At 39.0% G+C, this 20,037-nt stretch overlaps 2 protein-coding genes across 5 annotated transcripts in view; both read left to right on the top strand.

Moving 5' to 3' along the window:
* Positions 1–2,721, top strand: part of slc37a1 (solute carrier family 37 member 1) — a 29,255-nt gene extending 26,534 nt beyond the window's left edge. For all 3 annotated transcript variants that reach the window (XM_078286038.1, XM_078286037.1, XM_071899067.2), the window contains one exon: positions 324–2,721. In XM_078286038.1, coding sequence (XP_078142164.1) covers positions 324–339 — 16 coding nt within the window. In that variant the 3' untranslated portion in view covers positions 340–2,721. The remainder of the gene's footprint in view (positions 1–323) is intronic.
* A 2,953-nt stretch (positions 2,722–5,674) lies between these two features.
* The window catches only part of pde9aa (phosphodiesterase 9aa), a 43,816-nt gene continuing 29,453 nt past the window's right edge, over positions 5,675–20,037 (top strand). For both annotated transcript variants that reach the window (XM_078286197.1, XM_078286196.1), the window contains exons 1-2: positions 5,675–5,744; positions 16,213–16,283. In XM_078286197.1, coding sequence (XP_078142323.1) covers positions 5,682–5,744; positions 16,213–16,283 — 134 coding nt within the window. In that variant the 5' untranslated portion in view covers positions 5,675–5,681. The remainder of the gene's footprint in view (positions 5,745–16,212; positions 16,284–20,037) is intronic.

Raw genomic sequence — 20,037 nt, 5'->3', positions numbered from 1 at the left:
TAGTCATAATGTTGCATCTGTTTGCCGATTCACCAATTTGGGTTCTTTCTTATGAAATCTTGCCGAGTTTCCTTCTTAAAATTCCAATCTGACAAGCTGCTCCGTCACATTTTTCCTAGTAGAAAGTCAGAATCTCAAGCCGTGACACAAAATGTGTAGTTGCCTCCACTGTTTTCAGTGAAAATAAGAAAGAGATAGTAACTGAAAGAAGCCGGCTGACAGCTGTTTGATGTGCGGCGGAGCTTCTTGCTGTGAACAGGACTGTACAGCTTAATGACACCCAACTTATCAATACAGTGTTAATGTTTGTCTCTGTCTCACAGGTTGAAGGAGCACTGAGCACTTTGATTGCACTAACTCTACGCAGGAGTATATTGACTCTACACACACACACACACACACACGCACACTGTACTGTGCTTTGAAACCACTTGTCTAAGCCTGGAATGGACTGTGACTTGAACAACAACTAGAACCATCCTGGACATACGAGGCATTAGCCACACACACACACACACACACACACACACACACTGTCCTGCCAGCCGATTCACTGTAAGCGAGACTGCTTTCATCCCTGAGGAAGAGACTTGAGCTGAAGTGATGGTTGATGATCCAAACAGAAGGGAAGCAGAATTCAACCTGGAGGATTACAGGCTTTTCTCTCTCTCACACACACACATGCACACACAAACATGCACACATCAACACAATTTTTCTCTTCCACATCTCTCCTGCTATTGACCTTATTCCTGTGGTGGCCATTTTGAATTTGCGTCACGCTTAGGGTGGGAAACTTTACCTGGAAGATTATCTAATAAAACTAGCATTACTTCAGCTGGACCTAACAGTTAGCAAGTTAGCTCGCAATCTTGGGAACAACAACTACAATGGCTTCTTGGATTTATCAGCTAGCTTACTAGCTAGTCAGCTACTAGCTAGCTACCTAGGCTAGATTCTGGTAGAAAATTCAAGTCGCACACTGTTTTCTTTTAGTTTCGTGCTTTATTTATTCCATCAAACGTTTTCAGCTACAGGGCCTTCGTCTCGGTGACCCTGTGGAATAAATTAACTACGAAACTAAAAGAAAACAGAAGAGTGTGCGTCTTAAATTAGAAATGTAATTGTTAGAAAAGCCTCATGTCTGCACCTTGCTGGGTGTGTGTTCTTTCTGCTGAAGTTTAAGCTAGCTGCAGTGGGCCAAGTATATTAATAATAATAATAATAATAATAATAATTGATTACATTTATATAGCGCTTTTCTAAGTACTCAAAGCACTTCACATATCGGGGGGGGCGGGGGCGACTCAACTCATCCACCATCGATGTGTAGCACCCACCTGGGTGATGCACAGCACATTACATGTGAACCTAAACATGTTCACATAAGGGATTCACATTAAAATGTGTACCTACAGTATATTCCTCTGGATTATTGAGATTCATTTGTTTCTAATACGGTTTTTCAGTGGGGAATCTGTGAAATGATAAATGTGTGATGTAAATTCAAAACGGCTGCTGTGGGAATAAGGTCCATTCCTTCCCCTCATGTGACCTCTCTCTCTCTCTCTCTCTCTCTCTATCTCTCTCTCTCTCTCTCTCTCTCTCTCTCTCTCTCTCTCTCTCTCTCTCCCTCTCTCTCTCTCTCTCTCCCTCTCCCTCTCTCTCTCTCCATAACAATACCACTATAACCGGCCTCAGCTCTTCTGACTTTTTGAAAAATGCTGTTTTACCGTCACCTTTGCCTTACTGAACCAAAGAGACTGTGGGGGATTATGTTGTAATTTAAATAAGAGACTATTTTATTTTTAAATTATTCCTGTCAGTTTTGTGGTGGTTTCTGATGTATTTTCTCATAGAGATTGCTCTGTGTATTTTCTCTGTGTGTTCTTAAATGAAGGTACCGATGTTGTATTTTTATATGAAACCTCTAAATAATGGTGGATCGTTTTTTTGTTTTGTTTTCCTGTGCGGGGGTTGGATCTCGGATTTTATGAATGTAAAGTTTCTGTCAAATTAGATTAAACTTGACAAACGGTGACGTCCTTATATGGATATATTTATGCAGTGCAATGTTGATTTGCAGGTGTTGTCTTATATAGATAGTCGTAGAGGCTGAGGCAAAACGGGAATATCACTAAGTTTAAGAATTTGCATATGTTACTCCAATGACCGAGGACAGTCCGCTCTTTATTGGTAATCATAAAAAAGTCCAGAACTGAGACTCAGACTGGCTTTGGCAGAGAGGAGGACATCAAAACAATTCTTAAATTGAGGGGTATTCCACTGTAAAAGCTCATGCTAAGTGAGTTGTTTTCCAGATTTGTTCATATTTATGGTGATTACTGTTAATTTATTTTCTCGACACCGTCTGGGAGTAAAATCCACAAAATACCAAAATGCCTGATAACGTTGTGCATCTTCAACATTGTACCCTTCCGTGGTGGTAGCATTGAGATGACATTATGCCTTCCGTAGAGCAAAAGCACATTGTGGTGGAAGCGTGAATCTGTATATTTAACATGTGTGTCAGTGGTAGGCCTGGTACTTGAACAATGTGTGCCTTTTCTGTGTTGTTTGTCTGTTCGCTGGGCAGTTGATTTGTATATAAAAACACGTCCCAACTGTTTCCCCGACTCCTTCGCGAATGAACCGGCCTACGCAGCTTCGGTTCGTTTGCAAAGCATTCTGGAGAAAATAAACCTTTTTTTTTTTTCTTCACTTAACTGTTTCGGGGTCGTGTTTTTGATGGCTCTGTCTTTGTGCGGCACGTTACTACAGGCGGATAAATGGGTCTAATTGAAAGCATGGAGTGGCCTTAAGTCTCAGCTGGAGATGGCAGGTGTCATCCAAAATGGTAAGCTCCTGACAGACAGAAACCCACTCAGTGACATGGGCAGACTAGAAAACACACACACACACTATCTCTCACACACACACACACAGAGAAGGGTTTGGGAAGGTTACTTGGGTTGGTTTAAAGTATAAAGATCCTGACTGGAACCAAGGTAGAATGATATAAACTCCACAGTCGGTGGTCGAATCCAAAATTCACCTTCCTCTTTCACTATTTTACTATTTTACCAAAGTATTTTGTTTATGTGAATTAAGGCTGGGCGATATGGTTGAAATCAAAATCACGATAATCATAAGCATTTTTTCGATATCGATATATACATCATAGTGCAATATTCGAAACAGTTCAAATACTTACAGTGCAATACCTATATTCTGTATTTCATTCTCATCTTTTTCTTCTACTGTTTCTATTTGAGGTTTTTTTTTATATTGCTGTTTTTATTGGTTGATATTGTCTTTTATTCTTTTCTGTCTTTTAACAAAGTACACAAGCAACCACTAAGCTAAATTCCTTGTATGGGCAAATTTACTTGGCCGATAAAGTGATTCTGATTCTGATCATATGGCTCACATATGCAAAATCACATGTTGAATAATCAAATTAATGTTCATCCCATTGAACCGAATGTTAATGTTAGGTGTCATGTCAAACAAAACTGAGATTTTCAAATAATATTCCTGCCATACCTCATTTTGTCCGAGTTTTTAAACAAAATGTGCTTGTTCTCATCAGTTCAGACAGCAGAATTGTGTCACGATATCCCAAAATCACCATATCATCCCCATATGATTCCACTGAAAGTCGATAAATGATAATATTGAATTATCGTCCAGCTCTAATGTGAATAGAAATGGACTTTCAAATGCTGACTGCCGAAGCGTGAAAACCTACCTGCCACATTACAGCGCAGCCGACAGATCCATTACAGATTAACAATCACCTTCTTTCATGGAAATCCGTGAAGTAAGGCAGCGGATTAATCCAACTCGGAAACATAATCCGATTACTTTCAATTACTTGGGGATTATTCCGCCTCCAAACACACAGAACATAAGATCCGAAAAAGACATTTACAATCTGCAGAGAGCGGTTTTCAAAAAGACTCATCATCTTCTCATTTATCTTCTTCACTGACTCCAAGTCGTGTGAAACGAGCCGTTTGTCTGCAGTCTCACAAAATGACATTTCCCCCTTTTTTGACTCGTCCGACGAATACGCCTAATCACCTAAATTTTGTGTGGAACCGGATTAACCCACTTTCTCTCAATAACTGTAATGAATTAAGAGGTCACACACCCCACACCCAACCTCCCCTCACCTCCTCACCACACACACACACACACACACACACAAATCACAGGCCTCCATCCCAATCAATAACCTCAGCTATTGAATCAAACCAAAACCAAGAAAACCAAGACTCTGCCTTAGTAACGGCTGTGGGATTTAATTCAGACATATTGCAGATGTAGCTTTGCCTGGTTGGGTGTTGCGGTGACTCATCTAAAATAACATCACAGTCACATCACACAACCCCCCCCCTCGCCGCCCCCCCCCCCCCCCCCCCCACCCTGAGGCCTTGATGGATGGCTCATCTTGTAATGCCTTCGCCCACGAGGGACTGAATTAAATCTGAGGCTTCCCCGCTCTTTCTCTCTTTCTCTCTCTTTCTCTCTGTCTTTCCACACTTCAGTCTTTCTCTTTGGGTTTTTCCACAGATGTGAATTTCTGAGGCAGAGCGGTGTGAATGCGTTAGTTTGTTGTTTTCTCACTGACTGTGTTTACATTTACACACCAATAATAATAATAATAATCTGATCGTAACCTAATTATAATAATACTCCCGTTATTGAAGCTGTCACGGAAACGCCTTTATATGATTGTCTTTAGTTAGCATTACACACCTAGATTTCTGTGTGCATGTCTTGGTGTGTGTGTGTGTGTGTGTGTGTGTATGTGTTCATGTATGTGTGTATGAATGTCTGAATGCGTGTCTCTGTGTGTGCATGAGCATGCGTGTTTGTGTGTGTGTTTGTGTGAATGTATGGATGTGTTTGTGTCATTGTGTGTGTGTGTATGGTTGTGCGTGGGTTAGTTTGTGTGTTTGTGTGTTTTTTATGTGACTATACTGTATATGTGTGTGTATGCACTTCTTGGTGTGTGTGTGTGTCTTTTTATGTCTCTATAGCCTATATATATGTGTGCGTGTGAGTGCTTTTGTGTGTGTGTCTTTGTATGTGTGTGTGTGCATGCTTGTGCGTGTTTGCCTACTTGTGTGTGCGTGTCTGCATGAGTTTGTGTCTGATTTTGTACGTGTGTGTGTGTACATGCGCCTGCGCGTGTGTATTTGCGCATGTCTGTCTTTGTGTTTGTCTTCTCTCTCACTCACTCCGTGCCTACGTGTGTGTGTGTGTGTGTGTGTGTGTGTGTGTGTGTGTGTGAGTCTCTCTTTCTCTCTCTGTGCATTCGCGTGTGTGCGTGTACGTGCACGCGCGTTGGTTAAGGAGCGGGGGGGCAGAAGGGAGGGAGGCGGGGACGCGCGTATTGGAGAGCCTTTATGAGATGCGGGAGATAGCTTGGTGACAGAGAGAGAGAGAGAGACCTAGAGAGAGAGTTGGAGAAAGAAAGAGAGAGAGAGAGAGAGAGAGAGTATGTATTTGACAGACGGAGGGATGTTGTCGGACCGCTGACTCCAGACTTCCACCGACTCGCTGTCTCTTGTTTGTTCCTCGGCGGTGGGACCGGACCGGACCGCCGGCACGGAGCTCGGAGCAGAAGCCGCACAGCGACGCACCGACGCCGGGGAGAAGGAGAGGAGACCATGGGCTCCGCGTCGTCCTCCTACCGGGTCATTTACCTGGACGTGGACGGCAGGATCCAGAAGGTACCGACATGAATAGATATGTCAGCGGTAGAATTTCAGTCGAATAGGCTAGAAAAAACAGGTGTGATCCCGGAACAGATGCTCAGAAGGATACAACCAAACTATAAGTCCCTTAGGAATATTATAGGAATACTATAGAGATACTATAGGAGGATAAAAACACCATCAACTACGAAAAGGTTTCTGTGAACTTATTACTGAGTACAACACACACACTGCAAGTCAATATAGCAATATTATAGGAATGTTATAGTGATACCGTAGGAGATAAAATTAGCATAAAGTACCGTAAGGCCAGTTATAAACTCAGTATTGTGTACAGACGCAGTGAAAGTCCTTATCGTGATACCATAGGAGATAAAAAATACCATAAAGTATGATAAAGTCACTATAAATTCACTATTGAGTAGCCTACCACCGACACTATAGGAAAATTATAGTGATATCATAGGAGATAAAGAATGCTATAAAGTATGATAAAGTTCATAGTAAAGTAAATTCACTGTTGAGTGCAACAGACACACTATAAGTCCCTATAGGAATATAATAGTGATACCATAGAAAATAAATACCATAAACTTAGTATAAATTCAATATTTAGTACCACAGACACTATAGGAATATAACAGGATGTTATAGTGATTTTCTTGTTAGGGTGGCATTTAATCATTTTCAGTAAAATGTCTAATATTCACCTGTCATAAAATCCTTATGAAAAAGAACTATAGTATAATCCTATAACATATTTTGTAGAAGGATATCATGTATCAGCAGAACTGTAAACTACCTAGTTTAGTCTAATTCATTTGTAAGGGTCAATTACAAACATGTACATTACATTGTATATAGAGCCTGAGCTAATTTCCTAATATATAGTTTTGCTAATATCCAGCAAAACTATTAGCCCCTTCTGTATATTATAGCAATATTATAGTGCTTCCATAGGAGATAAAAATACCAGAAGATTGTTATAAACTCAGTTTTCAGCACTGTAAGGACTATTACAGGAATATTAGTTTGGAGGGCTTTTAACCACTAATTGGATTTTAACAAAGTGTGTCAGTCTAAATACCGGCTCTGTTTATCCTGATGAGTATAATGATACTGAGCAGTATAGGCTAAAATAGTGCTTATGTGGAATAATCATAGTAATCATGATGTGTATGAATCATCACCATACTGTAACCTTGTAGGCATAATATAGGCTGTGTGTGTGTGTGTGTGTGTGTGTGTGTGTGTGTGTGTGTGTGTGTGTGTGTGTGTGTGTGTTTCAGAGACAAATAGACTCTACTGGATGTATGAGTTTGTTCGTCTTACAGTCTGTACACACATCTTAATCTCACAGCTTTGTGTTGAAGCTGAATAAATGTGTGTGTGGTTTCTGAGGTTGAAGAGTAACTCAGTAACTCAGGTTGGGACTTTTAAAGCCCCTGTCCGCAATTCTGGAGCAGGCAAATCTCATTATATTGCACAAACCTTAAACACACACGCACATTCCTGAAGTTTGGGGCATGCATTTGGGGGAAAATAAGCATTTCTTTGCAATGCTTTCATCCTGCACAACACAGATTTCAATATGCAGATAGTTTTCTCTAATAATTACAAGCAGTGAATGCATAGACAACTTTTCATAGTGTCAAATTACACTTAAAACTATTCTTACCTGTTACACACTGTCCATCCTTCCCTATATAAAGGGTTCTGCCAGTTATTTTGGTGAATTAGTGAACGTCTCTACTTTGTTTTTACTGTATATGAGGATCAAGGATTGCAGCTTTTGAGCCTTTAACCTCCCAACCTGGCAGCTACTGTTTTTACGCCTCACAGCCTCTCTGGTGTTTCAATTTACTGGCTCAGTTTACTCGTACAGTAGGAATAATTCCTACAAATGATGCAGGAAATATGCAGCAATGTTTGCTGCAAATTAGCTGCAGTAAAACTTGCACATGCAAATTCATTCAAATTAGATTCATCAGCTGTTGAAGCCCTTTCCATCACTGCCTGAAGTTTGCTGTGCTGCAGATTCAGCAGGACCGGCAAACTCTGGCAAAGTGACAGCGATGTTTTGTGACTGTTTATATAAAGTAAACTAGTGCGTATGCTGCAGATTAGCTGCAAGGTTCCTGCTTAACTTTTCATTTTGTTAAGGGTAAAAATGAGGAAAATGGAATTGGTTGCAACATTTAAGTCTAGTTAGAAAAGAGACACATTTCAAGCTGAAAGTTCAATCACAGACTGTTTCTGATTTGATTTATTCTGTTCTTTTGTTATGTTGGAAAGAGAACTGAACCTGCAACATGCAATATTTACATTTCTTTACATGTATGTGTGACACTTTATTGACTGAGATCCGTTGCTTTTCAACTGAAATAGAAACTTAAAATCACTGTGAACCTCAACATCCAGAATATCCAAATTTATTGTGATCTGAAACATTTCTGCCACATGAAAACCCAAAACAGTGATCACACTATTAAGAAATCTCATTAAGTCTTCAATCACAGAGAGAAAGCAAAGTTCACACACACACACACACACACACACACAGTCCAATTGGAAAGTCCACACACACACATTCGAGACACACATAATCCACAATCATGCCTCCATAATTAGACAGAGTGTCCCATAATGGCTAATGCCAAAGGTTTGCTGCTCTCCATCTGCAGACAGCAGTGATGTGTGGAGGTCGAGTTTTGTTTACACTAACGCACCGATGGAGTAGAAACGGCAGCTCATAAAAGGCCATATAAAGAGCTTTATGCTTCGCCGGCACTTTGCATTTATTGCGCTGTGACTTTTTTTATGGAGTTCATCCAGAGTCTGTATCCACTGCAGAAAAACATATGTCCATCTCAACCAGTCATTTCCTGGTGCGGGCGCTCTCACCGTGTCGAAAAGAGAGAAAATTGTGCTTGTTTTAAAGGTTAATGCGGTTAATGCTTCAGTTGTTTCAAGTAGAAGACGTAGTATTCTGAGATAAGGACAGTCACTTTGTTTGAAAGTAAGGTCACGTATTTCATGGGAACTCTTAGTGGAATTGAATTGGAATAAGAGAAATCATCTCATCTCTTGGTAAACTTGTATTAATCTGTCTTGTTTTTAAGAATGAATACGATTTTAAGACCAAATAAAGCCTAAATGTGCAGGAGAAGGCCAAGTCCAACCTCAACCCAAACTAGCAGAAATGTTTCAGAATATGATTTTATTACGACATGGTGATGTGTTAGAAGTGATATCAGAAACATAGTTAGGTGCCTGACTTCCCAAAGCGATGCAGGCGGTCCAGCTCTGTCATGTGACTCTGTGCTCACTGGTTTTCATGCCGGTGCAGTTCTGTCGTATCAATATCTATTCATCGTCCGTATTGAGCTGTTTGTTCGCTGGATCAGTGGTCACTTGTTGCCACGGTGAAATATAAAAGCAACTTCCTGCTGCACTGTCATGTCACTCTGTTGTCACACACTCCTTTCATCTATCTATCTGTCTATCTGTCTATCTATTTATCTACTTATCTATCTATCTATCTGTCTATCTCTATCTATATATCTATCTCTCTATCTGTCTATCTGTCTGTCTATCTATCTAGCTGTCTATCTATCTATCTATCTATCTATCTATATATGTCTATCTCTCTATTTCTCTATCTATCTATCTATCTGTCTGTTTATCTATCTACTTATCTATCTATATATCTGTCTATCTATTTCTCTATCTGTCTGTCTATCTATCTTTCTATCTATCTGTTTATCTACTTATCTATCTATATATGTCTATCTCTCTATCTGTCTATCTATCCATCTGTCTTTCTATCTCTCTATCTACTGTATCTATCTGTTGTATCTATCTATCTATCTTTCTATCTCTCTATCTACTGTATCTATCTATCTATCTACTTATCTATCTATATATCTGTCTCTCTATTTCTCTATCTATCTTTCTGTCTTTCTGTCTTTCTATCTATCTATCTGTCTGTCTGACAGTACAACCTGTGGAATAGACGTTAATACAGACTCTTATTTTGAAGGACAACAGCTTCTGCACACTTTGCCAAAGCTTTTTTTTTTAAAAGTTGTCAATCTTCCGGTCCTTCATGAGTGCCACCTGGGTCCCACATTCTCCTTTCTTTGTACCTTTCCTTTCTCCCAGCACCTTTCCTGAATCTTTCTATATGCAACATTTTTCCTATAGTCTTTTTTTTTATTCTCACATGCAGACACACTGTTAATGCCACGGACCGTCTTTCTGTGGATTTATATGGAATACACTCTTTTTTTGGGGGGATTTGTGACTTTGCTCACAGCTTTTTAAATGAAATCCAGTCCTGTAATAGACTCAAGTCTGGCAATATAATGAGCAGCAGACTGTTTTGGCTCTCTGGTGTGAGTGTGTGTGAGTGTGTGTGTGTGTGTGTGTGTGTGTGTGTTCTTGTATATCTGTATTTATCAGGACCAAAACGTCCTCACAAGGATAGAAAGATGGGAAAAATCCTACAAAGTGAGGACATTTCGCCGCTCCTCACTTCTTTAATTGGGACTCAGGTTTAAAATTAAGATTAAGATTGGGATTAGACGTGTGTGTGTGTGTGTGTGTGTGTGTGTGAGTGTAGGTGTGTGTGTTTGTGTGTGTGTGCGTGTGTTCCAGCCATAATTCAACCAATGCCTTATTTGTTCTAGATCACAAAGCTTTTGCATATTCAGCTGCACTTTGCATACACAAACTAGGTGGACAGCAGCTTGTATCACAAAACAATGTTATTATTACTGAGTCATGCGCTTTTGTTTACCGCCACCATTGTTTTGTTTTGTTTGATTTTCTCTCTTTGTTATCTCATGTTCTCATTCAGGATCAGACTAATCAGCCTGTCCTCTTCTGGTCAATAGATTTGAACATGGAAGCTCTGCCTCTTCCTCATTTGCATCATAGTGGCTTTAACTGGTCTCACGTGATGCTGCATGTGTAGATAGACCGTATGAGGGTTCGTTATAGAAATCAGATAAAACCTGACGGGAACATCATGGATTCATTTAGCCGTATTTCATATTTGTGCTTCCATCAAGAGTCAAGTTTGTGAACAGCTGCTGGAGTTCTAGCTGCACATGGAGAGTAAAAAAATACAAATAAATGCAGCGCTTTCAATGATGAACTCTGACTTCACTGGACATTTTGACTCCAGTCCTTCATGCAGATTTGACACCTTATGATTCAGTCAAAAGATGCAGGCACTCATTTACACTCTGTCATCAAATTCAGCTGAATCTTTTTGACATTTTGTTGTTGTCATTTTCTTTTGAGGTGAAGTGTTTTCATTAGCATTTTTTTAATATATCTCACTGCACAAATTAGTAATTTGTTTCTCCTCTTGCTGTGTTTTCTATCACTGCAGCTCATCATCAGTGTTTTTATCACTTGATTTGATTTCAGAAATAGAAAAATAGAAAAATACCTCATAAAACAAAAACAATTCTGTATATTTGACTCCAGAGGATAGCACAGGAAAACATTTAACACACTGACTGAATGGCTTATTTCCATTGTGGCCCTCGATGGAAGACAGAATAACCACAACTTTATATACAACACAATAAAAATACAATCAAAAGATCATAGGATACACATGAGACTAGCTAAGCTCTCTTAGTACTGGCACTAATCAATTTCTGACAAATTAATCACTTCCTTTTTAAACATCGCTTTGTCAACTAACAGAACTTTCCTTCTATGTTTTATCACTGTGCAAGTAAACTAAAGCTAGAAAACACTACATAGAAACAGTATGCAGTGTTTTTTTGTTTTCTTTTAAAGTGGTAATCTGCAAGATCGCTCATCACAGATCACCTGTCAATCAAACAGTGTGGGCGGAGCTTTGATTTTCTGTTGATGCAGTTTGAGTTTCTCTTTTCTCTGTCTGTTCAGCCATGGTGGCTATCACTGCTCATGCTAACAGTTCTTCTTCTTCTGTTGATTCCAAACAAACCGGAAACGTAAAACGCATCACTTCCTGTGCGGCAGAGGATTTTTCCCAGGAAAGAGCTACCAGACACCGGCTGTTTAGAACAGACAGTGGAGAAGTTTTATGAACTGGATATAGGTTGGATCACTGTTGAGTTAGAGCAGCCAGTGATAGAGAGAAGCATTGCAGATTATGACTTATGATATAACATAAAGTCTGTTGTTATTATAAAGCAAAACAACGGCCTGCAACAGAAGCTTACATCAGCGCTGCCATATGTGCAGTCATCAGACACACCAGCATCTACTACACACACACACACACACACACACACACACACACACACACGTGCCCATAAGAGTCCATACATGTGCTGTATGTCTCTTGAAGATGCCAGATAATGAGCCAATGGTTTATTTGACAGACACTAAAAAGTCTTCTGCAGACAATATTAGGTATTATTGGAGATTTCTCAGTACAAACACTTGTGTTGACGCTGGTTCTGAAATTATTCTGTTTTTGATGCTTTTCCGTGCCGAATGACAGTATATGTCATTATGCAACAGAGGGAATTGATTTCTGTTTATCATTTTTTTATGCATTTACTTTTATAAACAGAATCAGACGAGGCCCTGCAGTTGATTGCCTCAACAAAACCTGGCAGAAAATTAGCTTCGTTTGTTGGTTTAGTTCATTTATTTGTATAGAGATGAAACATAAAAGTGAAGTGATGAGAAACCTAGAAATTAAACACAATTATAAAACAGTGAGAGAGAGGGAAACTGTTCAATACCTTTTTGATAAGTTTTGTCTTAAAATCATTTTGGATCTCCAGCTTTTATGTCTTTTGTGTTTTATCCAGGTATTATTCTGGATATGGAGTGTGATTTAATATCTTTTCATATGTTAATGGAGTTGTGTTGTTTTTCCATGAGAGGGACGAACATATATGAATTCTCAGTTTCTTGCACTCAAATAGAATCACTGATTAAATATAAATATACTGCATTAATTTAAAATGAGAACTGAGACTAGGCTTTTTTTTAATCTAAATCTAAAGGAGACTTGCTGATAGCGGCTGCACAATTATCATGTATAATTTGATATCATGATTTTTTGATGATAGTTTCCACATTTAATAATCATTGAATATTAGTATATCAGCAATATTGAGGCGTTTTGTTTAGACTGTCCGCTGCAGGTAAAAACAGTCAAAAAAGACCAATAAAACACAAATTAATACAAGTTTACCAAGAGATGAGATGATTTCAGTCAACAGAGATGTCGATGTAAGATGCCACAGGTGCAGTGATATCATTTTATTATATTTAAACCATCAAGTCTAATGATCACAGCATCTAGCACAATAATTGGGATTGTTGTATCTTAAAAACGAAAAAAAGGACTACTGTGAATGATCCCAGAATTGATTAAACTCTGACTTTACTGAACATTTTGACTCTAGGCCTTCATCCAGATGTGTCACCGGACAAAAACAGATTCTGGGCATTTTAAGAAACTCCAAGTTGAGTGAACTGACTTCTCTGAGTGTCAGTGTGTCTCACGGTGCGTTCACACCCAGCGTGTTTTATTCGAGCTCCAGAGCGTTTCTTCCTTCAGTTTGGTTTGTTTGTCCAGGTGAGAACGATGCCATTTGAACTCTTGTGGCACCAAATAACCAAACTGAAAGTCTCAGTCCTCTAACAAGAGAACTGTGGTGTGGTTCGTTAGGAGGGAGAACATAATCCAACCAACTACAAAAACGCAAGGGATTATGGGTAGAAGGACGGATATTGACATCTGACAGCCAGCAGTTCCTCATGCTTGGAAAGCTTAACAGAACAAAATGAAGTCTGGACTGATGCTCATATTCAGCTATTTCTTCATGTGTTCTTCACTGTTTGAACACCAGAGAAGAAGAGACAAACAAGACCATCATGCTTACCTGAAGTTACAGATACTGCCAACATCTCTAACCTGGTGGGATGACAGGTTACCAAAACTCCCTGTGACCTCCGTTTACAAGCCCCGGTTCACTTGTAATTGGACGCAGCATGAACCTAAATGAACCAAACACAAAAATGAAGTTGAAGCTGAATTTATTATATTCTTGCTCACAGTTAAAAACTGAATAAAGGCAGGAATAAAGGAGGAGTGAGGACCTATATATAAAAGCATGCAGACAAATAAACATGTAAAAACATTTAAGTATGCAGACAAATAAACATGTAAAAACCTCCTGAAACAAAGACAGAAACAGAAAGATTAGACGGACTAGAGAAACAGAAACATTTTAACACAGGTTCCTGTTGAGCGGCACCACAGCTCCACAGTTTACCTCTGAAACGCAACAAACTAAACTTTCCGCTGCGGTCCGGAGCGTCAGGAAAGCGTCTCTGCAGTCCGCTGACCTCCTGCAGCCCCTGAACGCCCCCTGAACGACTCCTGAACGACTCCTGAACGCCCCCTGAACGCCGCCTGAACGTCTGCTGCACCTGTGACAGGCTGCCAGCAGCAAGTTGTTGAAGTGCTCTTTGACCTCTCTCCACCTCCCCACTCATCTCTTCATTCGCCCTCCTGCCAGCCCTTGTTTGTATCTCTACCCCTCCTCCACCCCCCTCCCCCCTCCCTTCCTCCCCACACACACACACACACACACACACACACACACACACACACACACACACTTCTCCTCCCCAGGCCTCCTCTTGCCGTTTCCTCCCGCGACATTGTTGTCCGCGGCCTTCGACGCCGGCAGATGTACGGCTCCGCTTTATCTATGTGGGTCATCTTGTCTTTGTGGGCCGAAGGCTGACACGGGGAAAACAAATCATTTGTCACATCCAATGACGATGCTTGACCTTGTTTGCGAGGCGGTTAGGCGGAGAGAGGGGGCAGAAAAATAAGAAATATTTACTGCCGCCGTGCTGGAATCTGCATATTCTTTAATCAACAGAAGAGCCTGGAGCAGCGTGGGAAGCCTGCCAGCTCCGCGCCTCCTCCCCAGCGGCTGATTGTTCCACTTTCACATCACTGTAGTCAGAGGTGGAGGGAAAACCAAAATATCCTACTGTTACTTAGCTGAAATTTTACTTAAAGTCACAATGAAGTCGCAGTTTGAGAGCATCTTGCTTCCTTAATGTGATGTATTTCCTGTTGAAACAGGATGTGGGGGCGGGGCATACCGTGGGGAGGGAGCATTCAAAAGTGTGAACCAATGGGAGATCAGTTAAGGAGAGAAAGGCAGTTTTTTTAATGGATGGGGTGGGGCGGAGGGGCGGGACTGTTCAAGAATCTGTGATGGTTTTATGTCGCTTCCTGGTACACAGTGATGTCACCACTGAAGATTTTCTGATTTCCAGGAAGTAAACCTAATGATATTTTGATATAAAAATACAAGAAAGTCTTTTTTTTTTTGGCATAAATTGTCAAATAGGTGTATGGTACGATAGAATGATCTAAAAAGGTGAAAATGTCATTTTTCATTTCAGTGTGACTTTAAGTAGAACTAAAATTACTGACTAATATTACTGAACTAGTACTACTGAACTGAAATAAAAAACATCTATGTAAGTAGAGGTAAAAAGCAGCTCATTTAAAAAGCACTTACTGCGATGCATTCGAGGGCAGAGAGTTCAATATGTGATACTACAGATGTTTTATAGTCAATAGGAGCATTCAACAACTAAAACTCTGAAATTCATGTTTCATTATTCAATCTGTGATGAAAAAATACTTAGAAATGCCCATCCACATATTCAGTATCGCTACTACATGGCTGTTTCTTTTACTATTGGCTGTCCACCTAGTGTAAGACACCAGCCAGGCAAACACAAACCAATGATCCTGTAGCTTGATGGATGGCTTTCTGGCTTCTGTTCACTAAGCAAATACAGACTCTGATATCTCCCAACTGTCGTCACAAATTACTAAAATGTGTCAACATGGGCAGCAAACAACAGTGAATCCACTGATGTCAGCAGTCCAAGGTAATAAAAATCCAAATGATCAGTTACATTCAGTTTGTTTCTAGTTGATTTGAAAGGAGCTTGTTAACAGCAGCTGAGCTCATGAGCGCCATCTTGGATGTAAACACATAAACACATCTTCCAAGCAGCAGCAACAAGATGTCGTCCCGTTCTTCCACTTCTACCTTCTGCCGATTTGACCTGAACGCAGACAAACCTAAAAGATCTCGAGGAATAAATCTGACTTGACCTGACCAACAGACACCGACTGCAAAACATAATCAGAATCACCATAATCAATACATTATCCTTCCATGTGCTGTATGTGTGTCATCAGACAAAATGTTGATAAAATGGTCTAACTCACTGCTTTGAAGAGCTACATCATGTTGTTGTGACAGAGTTAGCTATGAATTTACTGTTATCATTTTGTCAAACAGATACAGATAAGCTGATCTATATATAGGGTCATCAATTATAGACTATGCCCTTGTGATGTATCATGGTGTGTGTGTGTGTGTGCGTGTGTGTGTGTCATCCCTCACAGGTGGTGTTCAGCAGGTTCTGCAGCCCATGTGACATTAAGGAGCTGTTCTGTACTGCGCTGGGCCTCCCAAGGTAACACACACACACACACACACACACACACACACACACACACCTCTCTGCCAGCTCTAGTGGTTTGCAAACAGCATAATGATAATAAGCTCCCATGAAAATGCTAATTATTTTCTCTCCTGTCTCCCTTGCCTTTTAAAACCTCTGATGGTTTCACAGTAATTGCTTAATGTAACATGAGCTGAATATCAGTCGCTGCCTTTTTTCTGTGTTTCTATATATTTTACAGTATAATTATCACCTCAACTATGAATTGAGTGTTTGTTATGCCAGGATATTCTGCTGCCAAGCCTCCTGCCCTTGATGGTTTACAGTCAGTTCAGGCATGAATCCCTACCAGTTGTCATTTATAACACTATCCTAATACACTAATACACTATCCTAATACACTAATACACTATCCTAATGCACTAATACACTATCCTAATGCACTAATACACTATCCTAATACACTAATACACTATCCTAATGCACGAATACACTATCCTAATACACTAATACACTATCCTAATGCACTAATACACTATCCTAATGCAATAATACACTATCCTAATACACTAATACACTATCCTAATGCAATAATACACTATCCTAATGCACTAATACACTATCCTAATACACTAATACACTATCCTAATGCACTAATACACTATCCTAATACACTAATACACTATCCTAATGCAATAATACACTATCCTAATACACTAATACACTATCCTAATGCAATAATACACTATCCTAATGCAATAATACACTATCCTAATACACTAATACACTATCCTAATGCAATAATACACTATCCTAATACACTAATACACTATCCTAATACACTAATACACTATCCTAATGCAATAATACACTATCCTAATACACTAATACACTATCCTAATGCACTAATACACTATCCTAATGCACGAATACACTATCCTAATACACTAATACACTATCCTAATGCACTAATACACTATCCTAATACAATAATACACTATCCTAATGCAATAATACACTATCCTAATGCACTAATACACTATCCTAATACACTAATACACTATCCTAATACAATAATACACTATCCTAATGCAATAATACACTATCCTAATACACTAATACACTATCCTAATGCACTAATACACTATCCTAATACAATAATACACTATCCTAATGCAATAATACACTATCCTAATGCAATAATACACTATCCTAATACACTAATACACTATCCTAATGCAATAATACACTATCCTAATACACTAATACACTATCCTAATGCAATAATACACTATCCTAATACACTAATACACTATCCTAATGCACTAATACACTATCCTAATACAATAATACACTATCCTAATGCAATAATACACTATCCTAATGCAATAATACACTATCCTAATACACTAATACACTATCCTAATGCAATAATACACTATCCTAATACACTAATACACTATCCTAATGCAATAATACACTATCCTAATACACTAATACACTATCCTAATGCAATAATACACTATCCTAATACACTAATACACTATCCTAATGCAATAATACACTATCCTAATACACTAATACACTATCCTAATGCACTAATACACTATCCTAATACAATAATACACTATCCTAATACACTAATACACTATCCTAATGCACTAATACACTATCCTAATACAATAATACACTATCCTAATGCACTAATACACTATCCTAATACAATAATACACTATCCTAATGCAATAATACACTATCCTAATGCAATAATACACTATCCTAATACACTAATACACTATCCTAATGCAATAATACACTATCCTAATACACATCATTAGGATATAAAGACTCTATTCCTGTATTTGGCAAGCAGAGAGGTGAAAGGTGTAGCTACAAATTGAGATATCCAACATAATAATAATAATAATAATAATGCTAAAATAATTTATTTAGTATTTTGTAATTTATTTGTATAGCAGCTTTCTTAACAGTGTTACAAAATGCTTCACAAAGCAAGTACAAAATACAGCTGTAAGACAGAATAAAATAACAAAAAAGGATCAGAGAACATAATAAAAAAAAGTAAAATATAAGGCAGAGATATAAAAGAGGACATTAAATCAGCAGTAAAACCAAATCGTGACTTCAGGCTTTGACAAAGACTATTTTTAATAAAAGAAAAATGGCACATACTCTGCTAAAATGATTGATAGCACTAAAGCTCAAACAGATTATCATACTTTTCAGAGGACAGAAGGCAACATACGTACCTACATGATAACACATTTACACACTGCAGCCTCTGAGGATTTGCAGTTCTGTCACCAATCTCCCAACAACCACAGCTGGAGCCTTCATGGAGGTCCAGCGGGGAATTGGTTGTGCCCAAATAATATCTAAATATATCACAACAAGGCTGGAAAAAGAGAGATATCTGAAAGAGATTGTTGTTGTTGTTGTTGGATGGGTGTAGATCCGAAGAGAGGAACAGCCTGCACACTGTACTGCGTTTATCCACTTTAACTGACAACGTGTCAGTTAAGGTCAGGTCTTCATCAGGTCAGATCCGAGTAAACTCTTCCTCTTATACGTAGAGATAAGAATAGCAGAGGTGGGGACTCGCGTCACGTGACTTCGACTCAAGTCAGAAGTCACAGAGAAGACTTGAGACTTGACTTGACTTGGGTTCTGGTGACTTGGGACTTGACTCTGACTTGTACTTTGATGACTTGAAAAGGTTTCTAAAGTCTTGACTTGAGATCTTGTGTTTGTGTAAATGACTCAGATTGAAAGTGATGAGATTTGTTCCAGCAGACGACTGAATTTAAATTCTGTTTTCTGAATTTGTATGGAATGATTGAATTTATTGAAGTTGAAACTGATTATAGAAATCAAACTCATGATGCTCTTACCAAGGTTTTATCCTATTAAAACCATATTGCATTGAAAAGTCCTAGATATTTAGTTTTCTTTAAGATATTAAACTGATACTGGACTCTTGATTTGTTCTGACTTGACTTGCTGTTCTACATTTAGACTTGAGACTTGACATTAGTGACATGGACTTCACTTGGTAATCTACATTTAGACTTGGGACTTGACTTCAGACTTGTGCCTCAAGACTTGAGACTGTCTTGGGACTTGAGCAAAATTGACTTGGTCACACCTCTGACCAGAAGTCACATGATCTGAAAGTAAATCAATGTACAGAAAAAAGACACAAAACATTGATAATTATTCAAGACACATCAATGGACACAACGAGGCCAAATGAACGTGTGTATCACTAGTGCTAGTAAACATATGTGTCGCTAGTGATAAAATTATCAGGACTAAGGTCAAAATTCAACTTATTAATTTTCATACATTGTTATAAATTCTGGCAGAGGGCCTAGTGCCTCTTAAAAGCTTGTTTTCATCTGCTCACCAATGCACCATAACTGCGTGCAAGTCGTTATCTGTACGTACGAGGAAGTGTTTAATCAGATCTGACCTGAAGAAGACCTGACTGATCGACACGTTGTCAGTTCAAGAGGATAAATGCAGAATAGTGTCCGGGCTTTTCATCCTTTCTAATCGGCTGACTCTCGGCCCGGCACCTCCACATACTGGATGTGCGTGTCGTACATAATAATATGATAATAAGTAAAAGTGAATAGTTAAGGTAGCATCGACTCGACACTCTGCTAGACTTTTTACATTATGATCTGTTTGAGCCCGAACACATTAATATACAATCGCCAATAAACTGTGCAACTATGTAACT

Source organism: Centroberyx gerrardi, chromosome 10 (assembly GCF_048128805.1).
Source record: "Centroberyx gerrardi isolate f3 chromosome 10, fCenGer3.hap1.cur.20231027, whole genome shotgun sequence".
Taxonomy (NCBI): Eukaryota; Metazoa; Chordata; class Actinopteri; order Beryciformes; family Berycidae; genus Centroberyx; species Centroberyx gerrardi.
Note: the sequence above shows the minus strand (reverse complement) of the source record. Positions and strands in the feature narration are given on the sequence as shown.